The sequence below is a fragment of the Equus asinus genome, chromosome 12, assembly GCF_041296235.1.
Source record: "Equus asinus isolate D_3611 breed Donkey chromosome 12, EquAss-T2T_v2, whole genome shotgun sequence".
Classification (NCBI taxonomy): Eukaryota; Metazoa; Chordata; class Mammalia; order Perissodactyla; family Equidae; genus Equus; species Equus asinus.
In genome coordinates, this window is record NC_091801.1 from 18,598,571 (window position 1) to 18,624,379 (window position 25,809).

Sequence of the window (25,809 nt, forward strand, 5' to 3'; positions counted from 1 at the left end):
CTATAATTTTCAGCAGACAATTTTTGCACCTTTTGTTAGATTTGTACCTAAAGATTTCATGTGTTTGGCATATTATTGTAAAAGATGCTTTTTAAAAATTAGAATTTCCTATTGTTCAATGCTAATGCATAGAAATAAGACTGGTTTTTCTGTATTGACCTTATATCCTGTGACCTTGCTGAACTCAATATTAATTCTAGTAGTTCTTTAGCAGATTCTTTGGGGTTGTCTATGTAGGTCATCATGTCTTTTGCAAATAAAAGACAGTTTTATTTCTTCTTTTTCAATCCAGATGCCTTTTCTTTCTTTTGCTTTATTGCACTGGCTATAAGTTCGGTGTTGAATAGGACTGGTGAGTGACGGTAGACATCCTTGCCTTGTTCCCGATCTAGGGAGAAGCCTTCAGCCCGTAGATTTTTCAGAAATGCCCTTTATCAGGTTGAGGACATTCCCTTCTATTCTTAGTTTACTGAGAGTTTCTACTGTAAGTGGATGTTAAATTTTATCAGGTGCTTTTTTTCTGCATCTACTGAAATGATCTTACGGTTTTTCTCTTCAGTTTGTTGATAGAGTGAATTACATTGATTTTTTTCATGTTGAACCAACTTTGCATGCTGGATTTAAATTGCTAATATTTTGTTGAGTGTCTTTGTGACTGTTAATGAGGGATAATGGTATGTGTAATGACTGTTTAATCAGGGTAACGTTGGCTTCATGAAATAGAGTTGGGAAGTATTCATTCCTCTTTTGTTTTCTGGTAGGTTTTTTAATAGCGTTGATATTATTTCTTTGTTAAATGTTTGGTAGAATTCACCAGTGAAGTCATCTCTGCTTGGAGTTTTCTTCGTTGGACAGTTTTTAACTACAAATTTAATTGCTTTAATAGAGTGCTCTTGAGGTTATCCCTTTCTTCTTGAGTAAGCTTTGTTAGCTTTGTCTTTCAAGAAATCTGTGCATTGCATTTAAGTTATCAATTTTATTGGTATAGAGTTGTTTATAATATTCCTTTACTGTCTATTTAATGTCTGTGAAGTCTATAGCTATTTCATTTCTGATATTGGCAATTTGTGCCTCTCTTGTTTTGCTGACCAGTCCAGCTAATGGTTTATCAGTTTTATTGATCTTTTCGAAGAAACAGCTTTTGGTTTTATAGGTTCTCTCTACTGTTTTTCTGATTTCAGTTTCATTGATTTGTGCTCTTTATTTTTTCCTTCTTTGTGTTTGCTTTGAGTTTAATTTGTACTTTTCTTTCTAGTCTCTTTAAGTAGAAGTTTAGATTATTGATTATAGATTTTTGTTTTCTAACATTAGCATTTGAAGCTATAAATTTCTCTCTGAGCATCCTCCCCCCTTTTTTTTGCATCCCTTTCTTTTTAATTTTCCATCTTTCACTTCATTCTAGCTCCTGAAATATATTGATACCAGTTAATGTTTTTTTAAAAAGTTAGTATTTAGTTAGGATTGATTATGGGGGTCCCAGTAATTTGGATAATTATGCACTGTCTTTCATGCAATTGAAAATAACTTCTCTCACTTCTTTTTTGTGTGTGGGAGGGTGGTGTGGGTGGTGTGGGGATGACTCTGTTGATTATTTTCTAAATAGTTTTATGTTTCTGGTTTGAAATTATTTTAAAAATGTTGGTTGTGATGCTAAGACAATTTAACGGGGGAAAGAATAGTTTTTTCAACAAATGGTGCTGGGGCAACTGGATATCCACATGCAAAAGAATGAAGTTTGATCAAATACAAAATTAACTCAAAATATATAAAAAACCTGAGTATAAGAGCTAAAACTAGAAAACTCATAGAAGAAAACATAGGCATGAAGCTTCTTGACTTTGGATTTAGGCAAAATCCTCTTAGATATGACAGAAAAAGTACAAGCAACAAAAGGAAAAAGCAGATAGATAAAAAGCAAACTTTCCTGCTGCAAAGGACACCATCAAGAAAGTGAAAAGACAATCTACAGAATGGGAGAAAGCTTTTTGCAAGTTATATATGTTAATAGATTTGTATCTGGACTATAAAGAATTCAGCAATAAAAAGGCAAATAACCCAATTAAAAAATGGGCAAAGGATCTGAATAGACATTTCTCCAAAGAAAATATATAAATAGCCAATAAGCACATGAACTGATACTCAACATCATTAACCATCAGGGAAACGCAAATCAAAACCACAATAAAATAGTACTTCACACACTAGGATGGCTGTAATCCGAAAGATAGATAATAAGAACTGTTGGCAAGGATGCAGAGAAATTGGAACCCTCATACACTGCTGGTGGGAATGTAAAATGGTACCCCGCTTGGGAAAACAGTCTGGCAGTTTCTCAAAAGATTTAACATAGAGTTACTATACAATACAGCAGTTCCACTCTTAGGTATATACCCAAGAGAAATGAAAATATGCTCACACAAAGCTTGAATACAATGTTCATAATAGCATTATTCATGATAGTCAAAAGTGGAAACAACCCAAAGGTCTATCAACTGATGATTGGATAAACAAGATGTGGTATAGCCATACAATAGAATACTATTTGGCAATAAAAAGGAATGAAGTACTGGTAAATGCTACATCATAGATGAACCTTGAAAATATTATGCTACATGAAACAAGCTAGTCACAAAAGACCATATATTGTATTATTCCATTTATTTGAAATGTCACAGAATGTGCACACTTAGAGAGTAAATCAGTGGTTGTCTAGAACTGGGAGTAGGGTCAGGGGAGGAAATGGGGGTGACTGCTAATGGGTTTGGGGTTTCTTTTTGGGGTAATGAAAATGTTCTAAAAATGATTGTGGTCATGGTTGCCAACTCTGTGAATATACTAAAAACCATTCAGTTGTACACTTAAAATGGGTGAATTGTATGTGAATTATATCTCAATAGAACCCTTATGTTTTTTAAAATGTTGCCTGTGGTATTTATCCTTATTAGGATTTGGAGCTCTGGAGTAAGAACATCTGAGATCAAATTTTGGTTCTACCGCTTACTAACTGAGTGACCTCTAAGTCTCAGTTTCTTTATTTGTAAAATGGGTATGATAATCTCAGGGTTGTTGTTAGGATCAAATGAGATCATGCACATGAAATAGTTAGCAAAAGGCCTGGTGCCTAATAAATACTTAGCTAATGTTTGTTATTGTTATTAGGATTCCAGCTGTTATTTGCAGAATTATTTAAAATTCTTTTGACTATAACACAGCCATTTGAAATGAGTCATCGTCAGGAAATTATCCTACCTTTCAATATACAGTTTCTTCTGTTATTTACAGTAAAATTTTATCTATTTTTAGGATGATTCATGTGACAGATCATTGTTATTATCCTGTGGTGAAGGAATCAAAGCATGTCAAGCCCTCATCACCCCCAGACATACACCCCTACCCTCCAAAACTTGAGAAAGAATATACTTCTCTTACTTTCTTCAAATCTACCCGAACAGATAGATGGTTACATCTACCTTTGAACAGAAATATTGCCCAGTATAACCAAACTAAACAGTTAATACTCTTATTCTTTATATTTGGAAAAGTATTTTAAAAGTAATTTGCTTAAAATATAGTAAGTTTCCTTGCAGGTCTTTATGCAGAGATGAAGGGCAAATTTAGTTTTAACACTTATATAGATATCTTTAACTTTATCATGTTCAGTTTTGCTTGTGTTTGAACTTTATAAAAATGGAATTATGCTGTATACATTCTCTGTCTTGCTGCTTTTATGAAACACTTTTTCGGATTAATTTGTGTTGATGGGTTCAAGTGTAGTTTGTTGATTTTCACTCCTGCGTAGTATTCTATCATATCATTTTAATATAATTCACCCATTGTTGAATTGTTGATATGTAATATAGAATTTTTAATACACTTTGATTCTTAAAATTCAAAGGACTATATAAATTATATAGAACAAATTATGCTTAAAGGGATCACAACAAAGTATTTGCATTGATTTTTTTAATATATATTTTTAAATTTTTTAATAATGTAAAAAGTCTAGAAACTATAGAAATGGAAACATCACCTATAATTTCTATATATTTATCTTATGCTTACATACTTTTGGCATGATTGTAGTTATGGTACTTAGATTTGTTTCTTGCTATTTTACCATCATGCACATTTTACTGTATATATGAGGCATCATAGATTTCTCCTTTATATCAATATTAATAGCTGCAAATTACTTCTGTCAGGTAGATAGACCATAATTTTATTAACCATTCTCTTCTTGTTGAAAGCTTCAGTTGTTTCCAGTGTGTCGTTGTAAACAATACTGAGATGAACATGTGTGAGACTATGGTTCTTTCCAGGGATAGCCAAGGGAAAGCACCACAGAAGCAGCCTGGAAACAATTACAAAACCTTTTTGATCTAATAGAGGAGTTAATTATTGACTGCCTGGGGCCAGCCCTGTGGCATAGTGGTTAAGTACAGTGCATTCCACTTTGGTGGGCCATGTTCACAGGTTCAGATCCCTGGCACGGACCTACACCACTCGTCAAGCCATGCTGGGGCGGCACCCCACATACAAAATAGAGGAAGATTGGCACAGATGTTAGCTCAGGGCTAATCTTCTTCAAGCAAAAAAGAAAAAAAAGAGGAAGATTGGCAATGGATGTTAACTCAGAGCCAATGTTCCTTACCAAAAAAAAAAAAAAAAAAATTTGTTGACTGCCTGATTTACATTAGGCACTGTCATATGTGCTTTTGCATGTTTTTTTCATTTAATTCTCAAATAATCAGTGAAATGAGTAGTATACTCATTATTATACTTACCTAATTGTATTATAATGATCTGTTTGCATCTGTCTCCTAAGAATTACATTTTATTTTTGAATCTTCAGGGTCTGTTTCAGGTCCTGGCACAGAGTGAGGCTCAATAGATACTATCTATTGAAATGAATATTTAAAAGCTTTGCCTAGAGCCATCCCTGGCCTTACCATTCAAAATTCTCTTCTTTGCCACCTTTGTCTCCTGAGCCATGGTTTACAGTCTCTGAGGTAGGGGATTGGTAGACAGTAAACTGATTCCAGGGTTGTACCATGAAAGGTACTATTTAGACCACATCTCTGATTTTAATTTTGTATGTCTGTTTTTTTCAGTTCTCTCTGCCAAAAATGTGGTGCCAAGAGGAAATTCTAGTTGGATTTTTATTAACTGATACTTTACTTACCATTGAAGTGAATGTTTATTTGAAATTCCTGTATGTTATTTATTCACTTGCAGTTTAGTTCTTTTCTCTGGTTATTTGGAATATTCACAATGAGATACATTAGAAGCATTCTATATCTTTTTTCAGTGGAGGAAGGAACTGTTCTTAATAACCTAAAAAACTGGAGACTACTTAAATGCCCACAAAGCATTCCAGAGTTCACGCGTTTTCCCCCTCTCTGAATTTCTATCGCACTTACTAACAATTTCATTCATTTTTAACTAGTTTGCTTTTGCCTTTATATTTTACCATAAACATACCCATATGTACCATGTATTATTAAAAGTTCTACTTCAACTTTTTTTAACATAGCAATCTATGGTTTCATAAAATTTGAAACTCTTATTTTTGCATACTTGGAATATGCTTAGAGTGACAAATTTAAAATGTAAGGATATTGGATAGTTTAAAACACACTTGCAATTCTTTATACCCAGGCTGGAAAAAATGTAAAATTTTGGAATACCATGTAGTGAGACCAAACTCCTCAACTAGAAGGTAAAGAGAAGCCTGCTTTAAAGTTCTTATCCTCTGCTTTGCTCTCGTTGCCTATGAGAAGTAATCGCAGTGGGCCATTTGAGGAACATCCATAACTCAGGCTTATTTTGGTGGGTCTGACTTACCAGAGAGGAATAAGAGTAGTAACATGAAATATAAATATTTCAAAGGATTTGAATTGAATATCTTTTTAATTTATTGTGACTGTCAGTTCTTGCAGTTATCCTGAAGTCACAGTGCATTAATCTTAGCTCTTCTAAATGTGCCCCTATAACTACTACTTTAACTATGGAATTTCTTATTTTGAAAGTTCATATTTTTTATATTTGTGAAAAATATACACCTTTGGCACACTGAGGAAACAACTTATATTCTGGTATTCTGTAATGCAGTAGAATTACTTTTGATTTTTAATTCAACACGCTGTGCAACACGTTTGTACAACACTTTGCCTTTATAGTATATTTGTAGTTTATAATTTAAATCTTGGTAAATGAAAGTATATTTTCTTATTGCTTTACTATAAGCAATTGCTTTACTATAACTAATTGCTAGTGTTTTCCTTATAGCTCAGCTCTTTGTTTCAAGCCCCTTTCCTAACTTTGTAATAGGTTAATCAAATTTTTTTAAAAAACATCCCATGGGGAACTACTTAAGGTCTGTGGTGATATTTCTTTTTTGTAATAGTATTAAATTCTATACATTATTTTCTAACTAATTTTGTTTTGAAAGCTATCTGTAAATTGTTATTGAAAATTCACTATTTCAACTATGGTTGTCTTTGCTACACTTTTTAAGTACGATTTTAATATGTTAAATGTCTTTTTCCCTTCTTTAGGTATGGCTGATGGCAAACATTGTACTTTTCCACATCTGCCTGGCAAAACCTTTGTCTATAATGCTTCTGAAGATAGACTGGAGTTGTGTGTGGATGCTGCAGGACATTTCCCCATCGGTCCTGATGTTGAAGATTTAGTTAAAGAGGCTGTAAGTCAGGTTCGAGCAGAGGCTACTACAAGAAGTAGGGAATCAAGTCCCTCACATGGGCTGTTAAAACTAGGTAGTGGTGGAGTAGTGAAAAAGAAATCTGAGCAACTGCATAATGTAACTGCCTTTCAGGGAAAAGGGCATTCTCTAGGAACTGCATCCAGTAGCCCACACCTTGATCCAAGAGGTAGGGAAACCCCAGTTGTAAGGAAGCATAGCACAGGGACAGACTTTAGTAGTAGTTCCAGTAAAACAGAGCCTTCTGTATTCACAGCTGCTCCTAGTAACAGTGAGCTTATTCGAATAGCTCCTGGAGTAGTTACAATGAGAGACAGCAGGCAGCTTGATCCTGATTTGGTTGAGGCCCAGCGAAAAAAATTGCAGGAAATGGTTTCTTCTATTCAGGCTTCGATGGACAAGCACTTGCGGGATCAAAGTACAGAGCAGTCACCATCTGATCTTCCTCAAAGGAAAGTAGAAGGTGTGAGTTCTGTGAAGTCTGGGAGTCTTCAGACTGGCTTACCTGAATCTTTTTCTTTAACTGGTGGCACTGAAAACTTGAATACAGAAACAACTGATAGCTGTGTGGCGGAGGCACTGGGAGCAGCATTTGCCACAAGGTCAAAAGCACAAAAGGGAAATTCCGTGGAGGAGCCTGAAGAGATGGATAGTCAAGATGCTGAGATGACAAACACAACTGAGCCAATGGATCACTCTTGATTTAATTAGAGGCTAATAAAGGCAGAATGTTTATTGTGAATATGTAATATTTGTTGGCTGGGCCACGTAACTTGATTAGTCATTAAAAATCTTGTACGTATATAATTCAAAGATTATATCTTGTTATTCAGTGCATGATCGCAGTGTGTGATTGGCAATAGCTTTTAATATACTGCTGCCCAGGCTGGCTCTGAATTCTTATAAATTAGTTAATAGATCTGCTGAGATGAGTTTCTTACATATATGTGGTTTATTGGAAGTTCTTTGTAATTTTAATTCCACGAAAGTCTTAATGTTTCAAACATAAAAATTCTCTTGCTTAAATATGTTTGATTTCTGAGAAGGCTAGAACTGGGGGAGAAAGGAGATTTTGCTAATGTTGATGTCATCAAGGTAATCATCCCACATATGTATTAGAATGACAAAAGAGTTATGTAAATTTGAAGGTTATCTGAACTAAATTGTATCTTAAAATTCGTAAAAGGATTTATTAGACTGGGTTCCTGACATTTCTGTGAACGTAAACACATTCATAGAGATATGTATTCTTGGTGAAAATATCTTGAGAATAGAGGGTAATAATATAACATTTTGCTAATTTGAGCAAGGTTAGGGGGAAAATATCTATTCTAGAATGATAAAGTCAATGTGATTCAGTAATGTTGCTGTCTGAGCCAACACAGCCAATTGTGTGCTCTGTTGTTGATAATATGTTACTGTTATTTTTTGAATCCTGGCCTGGTCAATTTTTTTTCTTTAATCTTGCAGAAAAGTTGATTGCAAAGTGTGGTAGAAAATATAAAAATAATGGTAGCAGTAGTTAATCTCTAATTTTCAGAGTTTGTCAGATTCACAGAGAATTTATAAATAAGAATTTATCTTTATGAATGGGTTACATTGTTCCACAATTTTGATCAATGGTATTTAAGCTTGTATATGCTAAGTGTCTTTGAGCCCCTTTGAACCAAAAATGTTTCCTTCTTTTCTTAGAGTCCATTAGATTCTCTTTATTTGTTGGCTTTACCTGGATTTGGATGCAAATTTTACTGCATCATACCCTGATCAACTGGGCATTTGCTTAAATAGTGTATTCATCAAATCTTTAGTGCCAGTTTCCTCAAGAAGCACCTTTTCATGCTTACTCCTTAAAGACAAAGAATGTTTATCCCGAGATTGGTATTGCACTATTTTATCCTATTCTGCAAATCTGTATTCTGAAATGTACATTTCAATCCATATTTTTCCCCTGTTCACTGAAATTAAGTTGAATTTGAATGGATGAAAGACAAAATGTATGTTAATACAATCTTATCTAGAGCATTCAAAGCCTGGCTGTCTCTGTTTGCACATGTAACAGATGCAGAACTATGTTTGCATTCTAAGAAAATGTACATCAGAAAGTGTATTATCAGGTGTTTAAAAATCTCAACCTGTTGATTCATGAGGAATATAGGCAGTACTTTAACTTGTGTTTCCAAATAGGGGAGGTTTTAGTTTTCTTTCTATGAAAGTATCTCTGACTGAATCTACTTACTAAATGAACTACTGCATTTTGAATAAGGAAAGAATGGAGAATCTAGGCATTTTCCAGGTAATATCTGAGCAAGATGTATATTTGGATTAGTTTCATCACCATATCACATTTTTTAAACCATATTTTGTCTCCATTCTTTCTTCTAAATTTACTTTCAAGTGTCTTTCTCTGTATCTAAATAGAAGGAAAATTTAGAACTTTTATATTGTGTACTAGTTTTGCATAAAGAACTGCAGCTACCAAATAATATTTCCCATTTAGTTAGGATAGATGGCTTCTGTGTATTAAACTGAAAATTACAAATATCTCTAACCACTATAATTATTTTTGGCTTTTTCAGCCACTGAAACATGTACCCCCTCCCTTTTTTTTGTTAGTTTAAATACAGGAAAATTGTTTAACAAGCAAATGCACTGCTTTCACGTAAATGATATAATCACTTTTCTTTAACATTTTCTTGACCTGTGGCTTGATAATGTTTAGTTAATAACTGACAATTACACTCTCCTAGCATAATGTAAAAATATCAGAGACAAATAATTTTATCTCCCTATTAAATACTTGCACTTAGTCAAGTTAGAATGCACCTGTGAACATTAAGAGATGGGCTTAATCTCTGACAACACTATTAATTTCTCTTGCCACAGCAATGCTATTTAGAAGCTGGTTAGGTATAAATATTACAATAATAGTTTGGGTTCTCCCTTGATAAGGAATAAAAGACTTGATTCTGAGAATGGTCAGATTTCTTGAAATTAGTTTAAATCAGCTGATCTTTGATGGGGTAATTAATGGTTTTTGAGAAGTGGGCCAGGTATCATCTTCACAAAGACGTTTTAGAGCAGAATTTCTTTAAGTTCTTAAATATCATCCTTTGTCCTTCCATATGACTCTAGAATGATTATTTTTTAGTACTACCATTTGTGATTGCCACAACTTTGAGTCCAAGCTAGAGATCATAAATCAGTTAAAATATTTTTTAGCCTTAGATGTAACATTATAATTCAATCCTATAATTAAACTGTTTTTAGTGTTTTACTGAAAATCGGAGTAAATTGTAAATTTTTTTCTTCAGTAATCCATTTTATAGTTAATGATACCAAATTTGAATCGATGACTCAAAGTCCAGGTAGAGTTGAAGATGGTGTATGTCTAGAATTCTAGTAGTGAGAAACTGGTTGAAATGGAAGAAAACAAGACATTGCCAAATATTATGAGCTAGAATATAATAAACTTCAAGGGAATGGTTACTCAGGAACTAGTTAAAAGAGCAAGCCTAAGGCCCACTTCCCCCCCCCCCCCCTTCACTATGTTTCAGGTATTTTATTGGAAAACGTTAGAATAAAGACCTGAGAAATTTAGCAAATGCTATTGACTGTGAAATTTGCTTTCTATCTTTTGATGATTTTTAGTTTGGTTTTTACAATCAAGCCTAGTGCTTGTAATTAAGATATATATTAACCTGAAGTGCATATTCTCAGTCACAGGTCCTTATTGTCATTATTTCTAAGTATCTAACTTCATTGGAAATGAGCAGACTTTTGCATATGGTCTCTTACCTCAGGGAAGATCACTTGCTAGCAAGTCATATACTACTAATGACAGGTTTTTCAGAATTGTACTGACACCACGTTAGCTACTAAATGCAAAATTTATAACAGTATTATTTTATGTAGTTACCTACTTATACTGGCTGCTAGTGAACATTTCTTTAAAAATTTAGACCTCACTAATAACTAACCTTTAGGTATGAAATAAACTTGTAACTTCTGTCTTTAATTATGCTTTGGTCAGTATAGTGACAATATCATAAAATGTTTATTTCAGAATATCAATAGTTTTGTCTTCATTTTTCAACAGGAATTTTAATTGGCCCCTACTTAAAATACTGCAGAGCAGATTTTGAGAGGTATCATCATTCTCAAAAGAGGGTTTCCATATTAAGATTTTCATAAAAGCCTTGCAAAATCTGATTAAACTCCACTCATCTTAATGTGAATTTAAAATGACCTTTTCTAACAGTGGTTGTGAGATGCATACGCTAAGTTGGGTAGCCATATCTCACATTTCAAGGTTATCATATAATTTTAAAAAATTGTCCAACCTCAAGGCTCTTCACAATTAATACAATTAATATAAGAACTTAGTTTTTCAAACCACAACTATTCACTTGAAAACATACCATAGTAGAATGTTTACTTAAGAAATAAAATAACAAAAGAGAGCTATATCACCAATGCAAGATTTATACTTAATTGTAAAGTTCTGCCATTCTTAATACTTCTTGGAGATGCTAAGTGTTTCAATTCATATTTAATGATGCTTAAATCGTGGGAATTTTAACATTTGTTCTAAATAGCAGAAATTGTAAAAATTGTGAATTATTGGAGAAAATGCCATTACTTGTATATCTGACATTTAATTTTTTTAATTATGGAGTCTACATGCTTTTGTAGTATAATATTAATACAATGATTATTCTCTTGTAAAAGAAAACTAGTAAAAGAAAAACCGTTTTAGTTGATGTTATCTGCTTGTGAGTATCAATTACTTAGTATTTAAAATTCAAGGTATTGCATGCGTTTCTTTAGCATGCACAGGTCCCTTCCTGAGCCTTTAATGCCTGAGGTAGAGGAAAAGACTGAAAAGGTTGTCAATATTTTCAAGTTTATTTAACTTTAAGAATTAGTGCCGGAGAGTCTACTTTTTGGAGGGAAATGCTATTTAGAATATGTAAAAATAAGTGGTAATAGTGTAAATATTTAGAGGAAATTAAGTGGCAAGTGCTTTAAGTGCTCAATAAAATAGTATAGATGTTATATCATCCCTAAGGCACTGGCTGTTACCCATTATTTTCTGACTTTGTGATTGCTGTATACATTACATTTGAGTAATAAATAATTGGTAATAGCATATTATAACTATTTAGTGTTCTACAGCAAACCTCACTGTACAGTATTTGAAGTTCTCTTTTATATCAGTAATAAAACTAAGTTAACATACTGATTTTCCCCTCCTCTTCTACACGTTAGCTTTTTAAAATAATTTTTCATTCTTTAGTTTCCCGAAATTATCCCTTAATATTATAATGCGTGAAAATATAGTTCAGTTTTATAAAGGAATTCTTAGGGTAATAAAGTTTTTTTTTTAACTTCTGTAAGTAGGATATCTTATGGGGGCAGTAATTTCTCCGTTTAATGCAGATTTCAATGCAAATGAAAGCGACCTAATTAAAAGAAAGTAAGCAAAATTTCTTTAGACATATTACCTTGTTAGGTCATTTAATGCTTACTGAATATTTAAAGACTTTCTAATAAAGAGAGAACTTGGTTTTGTGCTGGTTTTTAAAAAACACTGGTTACAGATAATGAGGAAATAAAGGAAAATACAGAAAATAGTACTAAATTACATTTATATAGCTTAGCAATCAACATGACATTTACTTTCTCGTATGTATGCTTAATATCCATTTTGTTAGAGTAGACTGTTTCACTGAGTAGTTAGAGCATAGCCTCAGACTCCAGACTTCCTAGATCTGAGTCTTGGCACACTGCCTACCGTGTGACCTCTCTGTGCTTCAGTTTCCTCTCTGGGAGACTGATAAAGACATCTACTCCAGGGTGGTTGTGAGGATTAAATGACTTAGTACATTAGAACAGTGCCTGACATATAGTAAGCTCTCAAATTTTTGCTGTTATTTATAAATTGAAGCTATTCAGTAGTTCAGTTGCCACTTAAATGGCATAAATTCTCATATATAGGGCACCCATTATTTAAATAATTTGTTTCATTACGTTAAAACTTGTATTGTGGTATATAGTTAATGGGCTAAAAACTGAATGGTTGTATGCTCAAATTTTCATGCAAGAACTTTATGACCACATGCAACACTGAACATCTGTCATGTTCACATCACAGCCTGTGCTCTGTGACGAACTGTTCTGTGACCTAAGGCAAGTCATGGAGCCTTTCAAGGTCTCCATTTCTGCTATAACCTTGTGGTTCTATGGTTGTTCCCCTCTGGTTCTGCTGACCATGTCATCATGGTCTCACCTGCTGACAGCACAGTGCTGATGGGACGGGTGACATGGGCGTGAGCCCAAGTAAACTCAAGATAATTAGCTTTGCTTTATGCTTTGGGTACACTTGTCCCAAACTCGGACTTGAGGTCTTGTACATACATGCCACTGGTCACATACCATATAGTTTGGAGCTCTTGAACACTCTTCAGTAAATAAAATAGATAAACATCCTACGTATGACAGTTCAGCATGGATTTTATTTTTATTGACTGGCTTTTCAGACCCCAGTAACTGCAATTCTGACTGCATAGTTGATTGTTTCTAATCATTAAACATGTATATAGAAAAACTGAAGTAAGTCTTTAATTGATTTTCTAAACCATATATGGTATACTGAGGTGAAAAAAACTCATGGGCTCTTCAAACTTGTACTCTTTCCTTGTTGGAACTAAATCTGTCTTTGGTCCGTTAGTCATACTACATAATTCTTTTTTGTTTTGTTGAGAAAGGTTCACCCTTGAGCTAACATCTGTGCCAATCTTCCTCTATTTTTTAGTATGTGGGCCACCAGCACAGCATGGCCACTAACAGAACAGTGTAGGTCTGTGCTTGGGAACCGAACCCAGGCCGCTGAGGTGGAGTGCACTGAACTTAACCATTAGGCCACCAGGGCTGGCCCCATACCACATAATTCTTTTTATCTAAAAACAGATAAATTGTGTGAAAATCTGGGGGGATTATTCCAGTTTGTCAGTTCCATATATACAAAGAAACATGTATAGTATAAGGTCTACCTGTAAAATAATGACATTTTTATATTTGATTTATGGAATCAATATACTTGAATCATTCATTCATTTAAAACTGTTTATTAAGCACTGATCAAATGCCAAGCTTCTCTGCTAGGAACCAGAAAAACAGTTCTAAATGAGACAAATTCCATGTGGCTTTTAGAGCTTACATCCTGATGATGGAGGCAAGCAATAAACACATTCATAATACCTACCATTTACTATAACCCGGCAATAGCGAAACATAACATGCAATAATTACTTTAACTCTCAAAACAACTCTTCGTGGTTAAGTATTGTCATTGTCTCCACCTTTCAGGAAACAGGCTCACGTAGGTGAGGTGGTTTACCCAAGGTCCTGGAGTTAACAGGTGGCAGGGCTGGGGCTTAAACCTAGATTTTTATGACTCCAGAGCCTGTGCTCTTAACCTCAGTGCTAAATTCGTAATTTAGCAAAAAAGAGTAAAATTTGGTAGTCACCTAAGTCTTTACAAATATGATTGTTACGTCTAGCTTGTTTTCAGGTACACCAACCTGGTTTGAACTGATTTCAATATATAGTACCTGGCTTTAATTTCACTTCCTACAAGTTCCCTTCCTGAACTCCAATCCTCTACCCTAAGTTGTTCCTTCCTTGGGTTTGTTTTCTTGCTTCCTCCAAATGTGGAGGTGCTTTAAGGAAGGGTTTCAGAATTTATTTGATGATTGATCTGGGTAAATTTGAGAATCATTGGTTAGGTAAAAGTCCAATCATCTTATTTCAAGAACCTAAAATAATTATTTTCATTTACTAAGTGGGTCTGTTGTTTTGGTGGGAATGTTCCCCAAATGCTATATTTCTCAAAGTTCATGGGCTACATGCATCTCACCTAGAAAACATTTCCATGGAATCTGTCATGTGCCAGGTACTTTGCTAAGTATAAGGAATAATAAAATGGCAAGAAAGACATACCTCCTGCCTTTGTTATGCTTATACTTTTAGTGAAGGAGAGAGACATTTAAATAAGCAAGTGCAAATGTAAGGGGAATATTAGGTGGTGTGGGATTACACTACAGGAGGAACTAACCTGACCTGGTAGTGCTTACAGAAGGCTTCCCAAGAGGTGATTAGCTGAGACCTAAAGAATTACCAGGATGTTTAAAAAATCAAATTGGCAGGGCCGGCCCCATGGCTGAGTGGTTAAGTTTGTGCCCTGCACTTCAGCAGCCTGGGGTTCACCGGTTCGGATCCTGGGCGCAGACATGGCACTGCTTGTTAGGCCATGTTGAGGCAGTGTCCCACATGTCACAACTAGAAGAACCCACAACTAAAAATATACAACTATGTACTGGGTGGATTTGGAGAGAAAGAGAAGAAAAAAGAAATCAAATTGGCAAGATTCAGCACCTCCAAAAATGTTTTATTTGCTAGGCCAGTCCATCAAGCAAAATCAAGTGGGATGCTTATGTTTGCCAAACTTTAGACTCTAAATCCTTCCTGTAAGAGGGTGATGATCCAGTTGAATGAATAAGGTGAAAAAGTTTGAGAAAGCTTACACAAGTAGGTTGCTAAGGAAGGGAAAACTAACAGAATGAAATAATAAATTCAGTGTATATAAAACCAACTTCAGAAACATGAGCTTATCCTTTGAAACTAAAAGGTGTCTCTGCTACTGAATATGACCAGTGAAACTTAGATGCATAGATGTGTAACAAAAATGTAAGCAAAACACTGAAGTGAGAATCAAATTAGGACCTAGAAACTCTCATTCTGATTTCTTTCAATATTACCAGGATTATAGCAAGATTAGTTCCATTTTTTCCTCTAGCGTCTCATGGCCCTGCCCAGTATCTGTCACCTTGTCTGTTTCCATTAAACAGCAGTACAATGTATATCTTAAGTTGTGCTTACAATATTGCTTTTCAAGTTAAGATTATCATTTTGTGATCTTTCTTATGGCAAGTGATTTGGCTTTTTCTTTGGTGTAAACTTCACAATGTTGTTAAATTTATTTTTGGTACAGGGAAGTGATTAGAAAAATTAAATCAATATCTGAAAAAGAAGTAATCTGCAAAAGTTTTCATTGAAATAGGCCTTGTTTTCCTTTTTAAGTTATTCTCAAAGCAATGCACGTACATAGTTAAAAAAAGAATTTCAAAACTATAGAAAGACACCCAGCTCCCTCATCTCAATTGCTAAATGAACCATTTCTCTTTTGGTGGTTACCTCCATAACTTAAATGGAGATGCTTACAGGTTTAATCTCTCGATTTATCAACTTTAGACAGTATGTGATTCCTCCATTAAGAAAGATGAGTTCCCTTGCCCTTTTTAGGTTATATTTATATTTTCATATAATATACTTAAGTCTCTATTGAGCCATCAATTTTAGACATTATCTCTTAACTTGCCAGTTTGTAAAATGAGGAAATTAGTATTTCTACACTTTCTAATATCACTTATCTTCCCATTCTACTTCCTTTTATTAGCTATACTATTTTTACATCATCAAGTTTTATGGTATTCAAAATATGTTCTGAGGCATAATTTAAATGTAGTCTATAGTTTGACTAGGCTAATAAACGGCTAAAGTGGTCCCAAATGTCAAAATGAGAAAGGCTTTTGTTCTGAGACACCAACTAGAAATTGGAGCTTTTCCAAGGCAGATATTGTAATTTAAACAGATTTATGTTTTTAAAGATCCCCCAGGTGGCCAAGTGGAGGACATATTGGATTGGACCAGACTAGAGGACAGGAGATCAGTTAAAAGACTGGCTGCAACTGGGTGAGGGATGAGAGCTTGAAATGATCCACTGGCAGTGGGGATGGAGAGGAGAGGATAATGGAGAGTAAAAAGGTCAATCCAGGCTCTCAGGTTCTGACATCAGAGGCTGGCTACTGGTGCTACTAATTTGGAATAGGACACACGAGTAATTACATATTGGTAGGTAAGAAGTGAATTCCACTATGGGACATGTCGTATTTTGGGTGTTTAGTGCTTCCAGATGGAGAGAGATGGAATTCAGGGGAGGGTTTGGGATTCAAAGTAAAGATCTGTGAATCATAGGATATGACTGAAGTCATAGGAGTGGATGAGATTGCTTAGGAAGAGAATTTAGAGTGAGAAGAGAACTAAAAATGTAGTTTTTAAGGTTTTTTTTAGTTTAAATTAGGGAATGCCATCTTTTAAGGAGCAGGCAGAAGAACAGAGGCTTGAAAGAAATCATGGAGGTGATATCACAGAAAACAAGGGATGAAAGTTTCAAATAAAAGGGAGTAATGAAGTCAAATGCTGTAGAAAGTTCGGGTAAAATGAATATTGATTTCTATCTTCAAGTGTCCATGGGATTTAACAGGGTTTCGTGACTTTTGCAACACAATTTCAATGGCATGGTGGTGGTAAAGGTTAGATTGTGAGAGGACTGAAGACTGATTGGGTAGTAAAGTCAAGACATCTTTGACGAAGTTTGACTCAAAGGGAAGAAGGGAAGACAGCTAATACAGGGTCATGGGAAGAATGGATGAATATATTTAGATCAATATTTTCAACCCTACTGGAGTCAATATCCCCTTTTTATAACATTATATTGTATTCTCCATATCCTACTAAAATGAAATTCAAGATAACTTATATACAATTTTTCAAAAATTAATTTAATGCTTTACCTATAATATGGAGGAGAAACAGAAGAGAATCATAATAAAATCCCTTTCAGGCACTACTAATTCAGCTGATATATCTGTAGAGTCACTTATGAACTCAATAGCTATAAATACAGACAGATATCAGTGGGCTGTATTAGTGTCTTAAAACCTTGAACTGTGTTATCTTCAGGGATGTGATTTTCTAAAATGGAGCAACAACTCTTGGTTAAATCTGAACAAAATAAAATACAGTCTTCCCCTCGTTTACATAGTAGTTGCATTTCTGGAAATAGTCAATGTATTTTAAAACAGTGCAAAAACCCCAACACTTGTGCACTGTGTTTATGTGTAAAAGGGAGTTGGTTCTAGGCATAATAATTATAATCAGGTTTTCATTTACATTACTGTCTGGTTGAATGTTGAATGGAACTTAGGATAATTCTTCCTTGTGCAAGACTATCTCAAACATTGCAACAGTCTTATGTTCCTAGAACTGGCACTCTAAATGACAGTGATGACGTTCAATAACCTCAGATTCCCCACTGTTCCCTCTGGGAATGCCTGGAGGTGCTAGGCCAGAAGAGAAGGGGAGCTGAAAAAAAAAGACAAGATAGATTATTATCTCTGACAAAGTGGAAGGTGATAAAATTGAGAGTAGAGGTAGAAAGGTTAGAATTTAAGAGAAGCACACACATTCATATCTTGGCAGATGTCATGTTTCCCACTGATGAGTGAGAATCCTGCTTTAAGGACTTTGTGGTATGCTGGTATATTATTTCTCTTTTTAATACCCTGAGTACCCTCTCTCTTAACTTGAAGTTCCTATCCTTCATTTTGAACACTCAATTAGTAGGCTCATTTGCTGTAAATAAAGGCTAAATTTTGAACACTGTGAAAGATCACTTTTTGAAGAGAAAGTTCTACTTTTATTGTTATAGGCCATAAATGAAAATTTCAGAGTAGGTATTATTAGTTTCCTATTGCTGCTGTAAATTATCACAAAGTTAGTGGCTTAAAACAATATAAACTTAATACCCTAAGGTTTTGGGGGTCAAAAAGTGCACAAAAGATCTCCCTGGGCTAAAATCAAGGTGTTAGCAGGGTTGTGTTCCCTTCTGGGGGCTCTAGAGGAGCTCCTAGAGGCTGCCTGCATTCCTTGGCTCGTGACGCCTTCCTGCATTTTCAAAGCTAAGAGCATAATATCTTCAAACGCTCCTGCTTCCCTCTTTCACTCTTAAGGGCACTTGTGATTACATTGGGTCCATTGAATACTCCAAACTAATCTCCCCAAGTCAAGATCTTTAATTTAATCACGTCCACAAAGTCCCTTTTGCCATTAAGGTAAAATACTCACAGGTTCTGGGGGTTAGCACGTGGACATCTTTAAGGGGCCATTATTCTATCTGCCACAAAAGGGTAGAGCAAGGAACAGTGAGTTGAAATAGGGACATTTTAAAACATCTTTTTCTCTTACGGTTTTTTTCTTGCAAGTCAACCACTCTTATTTTTCCCTTTAAAAGCCAAAGTGAGAATTCTACAGTTGCTTATGTTAGTATGATTTCAATTTATAATTCCCATCAAATTTAAAATAGCACCCTAAATGTAAAGTAGAGATTAGCAAAATACATTGGTGGTGGGGAGAGAGAGGTTGGAGCAGATGTTTATGTATCCAATTTATAGTTCTAAACCTGATTTTTGTTTTCAGATTGAATACATAATATATGGTTTCATCCTTTCTGCCAAAGCATATTTACTTAGCATTATCAATATTGGGACAAGTTTTATATACCATACTTGTGCAATTTCCTTCTAGGATTTTCAGCAATTTTTGGCGTTTAGCATCAACTTTTTTTTTAATTAAAAAATAAAATAAACATACGAATTTATACTTAAAAAAAGTCAAATGATACAAAAGTACATAGGGTAAAAAGTTAAGCCTACTCTGCTCCCATTTCATTTCTTTCTCCAAAGTAAAACACTGTTAAAACAGTTTGGTGTGTATTCTTTATACCATTTTCTAGAACATTAGACACATACCTAGAAACAAATACACCTTGAGTTTTTGTTTACATAAGTGACATCATACTAATCATACAGTTCTGCTACCAGCTCTTTGCACTACACCATACTATGTCTACACTACATCGACACCATACTTGTAGGTGAATGCCCATAGATATTAAGGCGGTACAGTGATTGGGAGCTTGGCTTCTAATTCTATTCTTGATTTTTCCACTGTATGCCCTTGGACAAGCTATCCTTTTGCTGCCCAATTTTCTTTATTTATAAAGTGCCTGAAAATAATAGTATCTACCTCACAGGGTCATTACAATTATAGAAGTTGTGAACATTACTTAAGATGAATGCATGTGAAGCACCTAGAAGGGCCTAGTTGTGTAACAGCCATTTAATGGCATTGCATTAATATTATACTTGTTTGTTTTGTTTTGTTTTGAGGAAGATTAGCGCTGAGCTAACATCTGCTGCCAATCCTCCTCCTTTTGCTGAGAAAGATTGGCCCTGAGCTAACCTCTGTGCCCAACTTCCTCTATTTTACATGTGGGATGCCTACCACAGCAAAGCTTGATAAGTGGTGTGTAGGTCTGCACCAGGATCCGAAACAGAGCGCAGGAACTTAACTGCTGCGCCACCAGGCTGCTCCCAATATTACACTATTTTTACTGGCTGCGTAATTGTTCTTTCCTGATGATGATCTATTTAAATTAGTCTCAAAATGTGAATGCCTCCAAATTAGGGTTCTGATGGAATACACTACTGTAAGCATTGAAGTACATTTTTTTGCTGGTATTGAGTTATATCCTTAAGATAAATGTCTATCAAAGGCTATGCACATATTTATGGCTTTTGATTAGTATTGCTTTCCAAAAGGATTACCCTGGTTTCAATACTAATATCAAGGAATTATTCATAGTAGTCATAAAATGGTATTTCAAATCTATTTTAATTTGTACGTTTTGTGTCTGTGTGCATGAATATTTATTCATGTACTTGTTTGTTATTTGCCTTTTTTCATCCATTCTACAGTTATTGTATTTATTGAGTTTCTATTCTAGGGACTGGGGATATAGCAATAAATAGAACAGACAAAAATCTACCATGGGAATGGCTGATACAGCTCTATTAAAAGTATATAGTCTCTTAGGGGGCTGCCCTGGTGGCATAGTGGTGAAGTTCGCAAGCTCCACTTCAGTGGCGTTCGTATCCCGGACACAGACCTACAGAATGCTCATCAAGCCATGCTGTGGTGGTGTCTCACATATAAAATAGAGGAACATGGGCATACATGTTAGATCAGGGCCAATCTTCCTCAAGCAAAAAGAGGAAGATTGGCAACAGATGTTGGCTCAGGGCCAATCTTCCTCATCAAAAAAAATTAATTAAAAAATGTATGGTCTCTTAGATACTATATTAAACCAGCATGAGCTTTTCAAACTAACATAAGCAAACCTTGGGAGTACTTGGCCTTTGTGGGAGGATAAGAAGAAGTAGAGGCAGCCATGTGAAAGATGAGCACTGTGCACCTTCCTACTCATTTAACACTGATGAAGCAATTTATCTAAAGATCTAGAGTAAGAAAGTATATTAGTACATAATTTTTTACCATTTTTATAATTAAAAACTGAATACATTTGTCATGGAGTAGAAAGAAAACTTCACATGAACTTTTAAAGATAAATACTTTTCAAAGAAATTTCCAACACTTGTCCTGAACCCCTCTTCCCCTTGGTATTCAGTCCGTTTACTTCAGTGGAAAAACTTGAGAAGCATGAGCACTGTTCAAAACCAACTCTCAGTTGAGGAGTAAATGTGTGACAATGAGAAGAATGTCCCTTTAAGTGTTTTCAATTTTTAGTGGTTACAAATAAAGCCACTAGAAACATTTGCTTTCCAAGGTGGCTATTCCATTTGCACTCTTACTAGCAATGTGTGAAAGTTGTATTTGCTCAACATCTTCATCTACACCAACACTGTGCAGTCAGTCGTTTTTCCCCCTCGTTCTGATAGCTGTGTAGTAGTATCTCATTGTGGTTTTAATTTGCATTTCTCTAAGGATTAATGATGTGAAGCATCTTTTCATGTGGCTTATCTGTCATTTGTATACCTTTTTTTTGGTGAAGCGTCTGTTCTAATCTTTTGCCCACTTTTTTACTGCTTCTTTTTTTCTCATTATTGAGTTTTGAGAGTTCTTTATACACTCAATAAAAATTCTTTATTAAATATGTTTCGCTAAAAAAACCTCCAACTCTCAGGTTATCATATATTTGAGTATGTGTATTCAAATGACTGTGAGCCACTTTAATTCCACACTGTCTTTTTATAACTGATTTAAATCAACTTACAATATTATCTTTCTGAGGAATTTTCTCTATCTCTAAAATGAGGGGGACTGAGTTTGCTGTCAATATCTAAAATACTTGCAGTCAAGCTCAAAAAAAGGTATTGTGTATAAAACTGACTATAGCCTAAAATATAGCAGAAACTCTGCTTCCTGTTAGGATATAAATAAGCAGAGTAATGTATGACCCAGGAGTAAATAAGAAAACAGTGTCTTCAAATGGCATTGCTTTCTAAATTAGGTTTTAAAAAAGAAAAGTGAAGCAGCAACACAGTAAGAAATGATTGAAAAGATGTTTTACCTTCCCAGAACCCATACCTTGAGAAAAAAGGAACTATAAAAAGGCAGGTGTTTTAAAGTTTTGAGAGTAGTGCTTGCAAGCTCCTCTTTATTCACATTTGCACCTGCACCTGATTTGCAAAAATTGATGCGTAAAATTTCAAAATAGCAAAATGTAAGGCTGTTATAACATTAACATGTGGTTTAATGCCCTATGCAGCAGACCATGGTACCTTGCAAATCTGGGTCCTTCACCATTTCTAATCGTTACGGTAGTTAATCTGCTTTAATGCTACTTGAACTGAGCAGTTTAGTTTTTAGACTTGAACCCTCTAGAGTAGTTGCAACCGCTGGAAGCTGCTCCGGTGCAGTTCCCCCCTCCTCCCGACTCTCCTGCGAAGGAAGGTCACCTTCTTCTGTTGACTACCGTCCTCATTTATCTGGGCGAAATTCCCAGTCAGCTCCTGTTCTCCTGCATTGTTCTGGCTCAGGGCTCCTTCACCGCGCACATCAGTTATTTCCCGTAGAACGGGATAGGAGATTAAGCACTTCGAAGACCAGCCGCAGACTTGGATTATTTCCCTTTTCCGTTCCAAGCATGTCTCCAGATAAAAATTTTTTCACCTGTCACACTCCTCCTGCTCATTCTTGATATTCAGTTTCCTGCCACAGAATCGTCGCTACTCCAGTAGTTATGTCTGGTCAAAAATAGCTCAGATTTTTGCTTAAATAGTAACGGCCGCGCAAATTTTATGGTTAGATTTGTCTCAAGTCCGAAGACTGCGTCTCCTAACTAGTGGGGCGGGATATACCCGAGGAACAAGCTTTGGCCGAGAGAAGACTGGGGGGACTTGCCCCAGCTGGACCGCCCAATCCCCAGGGACACCGTCCAGTCACCCCGTGAAGTTTCAGATCCCGCAGCCGCTTCCGGACCCGCCTCTCAGGCAGCACTGGAACTCGCTTTCCCAGCAGGCCCCGCGCGGCCCCGGGCGCCCCCGCCCCCTCGCGGTGCGGCGCTCGGCGCGCTCCGGGTTCTGTCGCAGGCAGGCCCGCGAGCCCCGCCTGCGGCCCCGCCCCCTGGCTCCCAGCTCCTTCCCGGACTCCCGCGAGTTCCAGTCCCGGCTTCCAGCTCCCCAGCCCCGCCCTCAGTCGCGCGCGCTCTCCCCGCCCCGCCCCTGTGCCCCCGCGTGCGGCCCCCACAGCCAATGAGGTTCGGGGCCGCGTGCGCAGATTCAAACGGCGGCTCTTGAGGGAGGCTGGGCGCGAGATTCGGCGGTGCGGACAAAACCCTGCAGGAGGCTGCGAGCCCTGCAGAGCTGCTCGCTGCGGGGAGACGGCGGGGGTCGGCGCCTGCGGCGGAGCCGCGCTGAGAGGGCAGCGAGGAGGCTGAGAGGCGTCGGGAGGGGTCGACGGAGGGCGGGAGCGCGCCTGCTGACATGTTGGGGGCATTCCTGACCGGGCCGGGCCGGGGCTAGGAGCAGCGCTGCGGGCCGGGGGCGGGTCGCGGTCTGCCCCTCCGTCCCTCCGTCCCTCCGTCCTGCCCTGCCGGGGACTTGCGTTCCGTACTCGGTCGCCTCGGAGAGGGAGCGAGGCCAGCGGCGGGAGGGTCAGGGAGAAGGAGCGTTCGCCTGAGGCTGGAGGAGGCTGAACTGCGTCCCCGCCCAGCCCGCGCCTATGCGGTACTTGAAGGATGGCGAAGAGGTCGCGCAGGTGGGTGACATCCCTTTCGCCCAGGCGTGTCGGCAGTCTCGGCTCGGATTCTCTTTCCTTTCCCGCTGCTTCCCCACCGGGCCCTCCCCTCCCGGGGCAGAGGTTGTCCTTCCCGCTGCTCCACAGGCGCTTCGGCCCGGCTGGCCGGAGCGCAGCCGTGACGTGTGGAGAGTTGGGGACCAGTGTGTTTAAGACGCGGAAAGTGGGTGACAGATGCCCAGGCCGCTCCTTGGAGCTCACTCTCCCCACAGCGCGCGTCCAGACTCTTAATCTTTCACGGCAACTTTCCGGTGGGAGTTTGTTGCCAGGTAAGTCTGTGCGCCTTCAGGGCACACGCCGCGCGGATGGAAGAGGTGGGGTCCAGCCCGGGCGACTTGAAAATGCTGCTCAGAGGGACTCTTTTTTTCCGGAAATACTGTACCAGTTAAAATAGGAACTGGGTCATAAATCTGGGCCGAGACCCCTCTGCCGTGTTTGCTACCTTGGAAAGTACGGAAAATCCTCTGAGGAATAGCTGAGGGGAGAGGACGTGTTTGATGTCTTCTGTAATTACCCTACCCGTGTTCGCAACTTTATGTATATGTTTTTAATGTCTTCCACTGGGAAGATGTCACACTGTTACCAGCAGTAGCTCGATCTTAAAATAAAACAATGTATTTGATTTACTTAATATTTTGAGTGTCCATGTTTGGCTCTGACTGTACGTAAGTGTTGCACAGTGGTAGGGCCCATTTGTTTATTGGAAAACTTACTAGGATGAATTTATGCATCTAATTTTGATCTATATATTACTGTAGTTGCTACTCCTAAATTGTGGGTAGTAATCACTTAGATGGCAAAAAAGGAAGGCGTCTTTTAGTCGTCAATATTGTTAAATAAACCAGAAAAGATGTTTGGCAGAATTTCCAAATGGTTTTATCTGGATCCACAGCCTCAAAGTCTTAACTAGAGATGTATTTCCTAAATTGAAATTTAGTACCAGGATTCATTCATTGCAGATTTCTGTTAAAAATTGGTAATAACTACACATATTTTTCGCTTTATTCATTTATTAGGCACCTGCTGTATGTAAAATGTTTTTGCGGAAATCAGCATAAAATATGATTAAGTCCTCATTAGCTTATTATTTTGTAGCAACTACACATAGGTCAAACTCTTGAGGTGGAACAAATGTACACAAACACACATACACACATAAACCCCCCTCTCTCGAACAGGATTTTCACCCTTGGCACTATTGATATTTTGGATCAGATAATTCTTGGTAGTTGGGGTCTGTCCTATGCTTTGTAGGATGTTTAGCAGCATCCGTGGCCTCTACCCACTAGATGCCAGTAACGCTTTCTACTTGCCCCAGTTGTGACACTCAAAAATCTCTCCAGACGTTACCAAATGTCTCTTAGGCAAAATCACCCAGGTGAGAATCATTGCTCTAGAACGTGGACCAAATTAACCTCTAAATCCTCAGAAAAGGTAGCTATTAAAAGGTCCTGTAATTGTAATTACTGAGGTACTGGTTTAGGCCTTTTGTTTTGAATTTTTAAATATTCAAAATTTAAAAAATAAAATAACTTCCTTAATCAAGGTGACAAGTGATTATGTCACCTCAGTAACAGAAGTTTGTTTATAGTCAGTGTGGCATTATCTAATTATCAGTGTTGGTGTTAATCTTATTTGAAATAGTTTCTTGGCTAATGCTGTCATCAGCACTTAGTTACGGTTAGACATGGGTGCTTGAATATCAGAACCCTGTCTTCTCCAATTGGTTTTCTGTCTATTTCATAATTTGTGTATGCTTTGTAATAATAGACTGAAAAAGAAGAAATGATTTAATGATTAATTTGCTTGTATAAGTCATTTTCTTTTATTGACAATACTATGAGCTTTGAGATCTAAATGTTAATTTTAATGTTGACTTTTATTTCTTGTCAGCCATATAAATTAATTGAAACATGTATTATAGAATGATTAAAGAGTCCTAAGTCTGGGGTAATTAAACGTGGTGGGGTGAAGCTACACTCCCTATGGGAGTAGAAGATGGATGAGAAATTACCATCTCTGAATGG

At 36.8% G+C, this 25,809-nt stretch overlaps 2 protein-coding genes across 6 annotated transcripts in view; both read left to right on the top strand.

Annotated features, from left to right (window-relative positions):
* VCPIP1 (valosin containing protein interacting protein 1) overlaps window positions 1–11,479 on the top strand; it is a 28,153-nt gene extending 16,674 nt beyond the window's left edge. The window contains exon 3 of the mRNA XM_014838510.3: window positions 6,558–11,479. Coding sequence (XP_014693996.3) covers window positions 6,558–7,426 — 869 coding nt within the window. The 3' untranslated portion in view covers window positions 7,427–11,479. The remainder of the gene's footprint in view (window positions 1–6,557) is intronic.
* An 11,768-nt stretch (window positions 11,480–23,247) lies between these two features.
* MYBL1 (MYB proto-oncogene like 1) overlaps window positions 23,248–25,809 on the top strand; it is a 34,286-nt gene continuing 31,724 nt past the window's right edge. For all 5 annotated transcript variants that reach the window (XM_014838511.3, XM_014838514.3, XM_070481142.1 and 2 more), the window contains exon 1: window positions 23,248–23,743. In XM_014838511.3, the coding sequence (XP_014693997.1) occupies window positions 23,724–23,743 (20 nt within the window). In that variant the 5' untranslated portion in view covers window positions 23,248–23,723. The remainder of the gene's footprint in view (window positions 23,744–25,809) is intronic.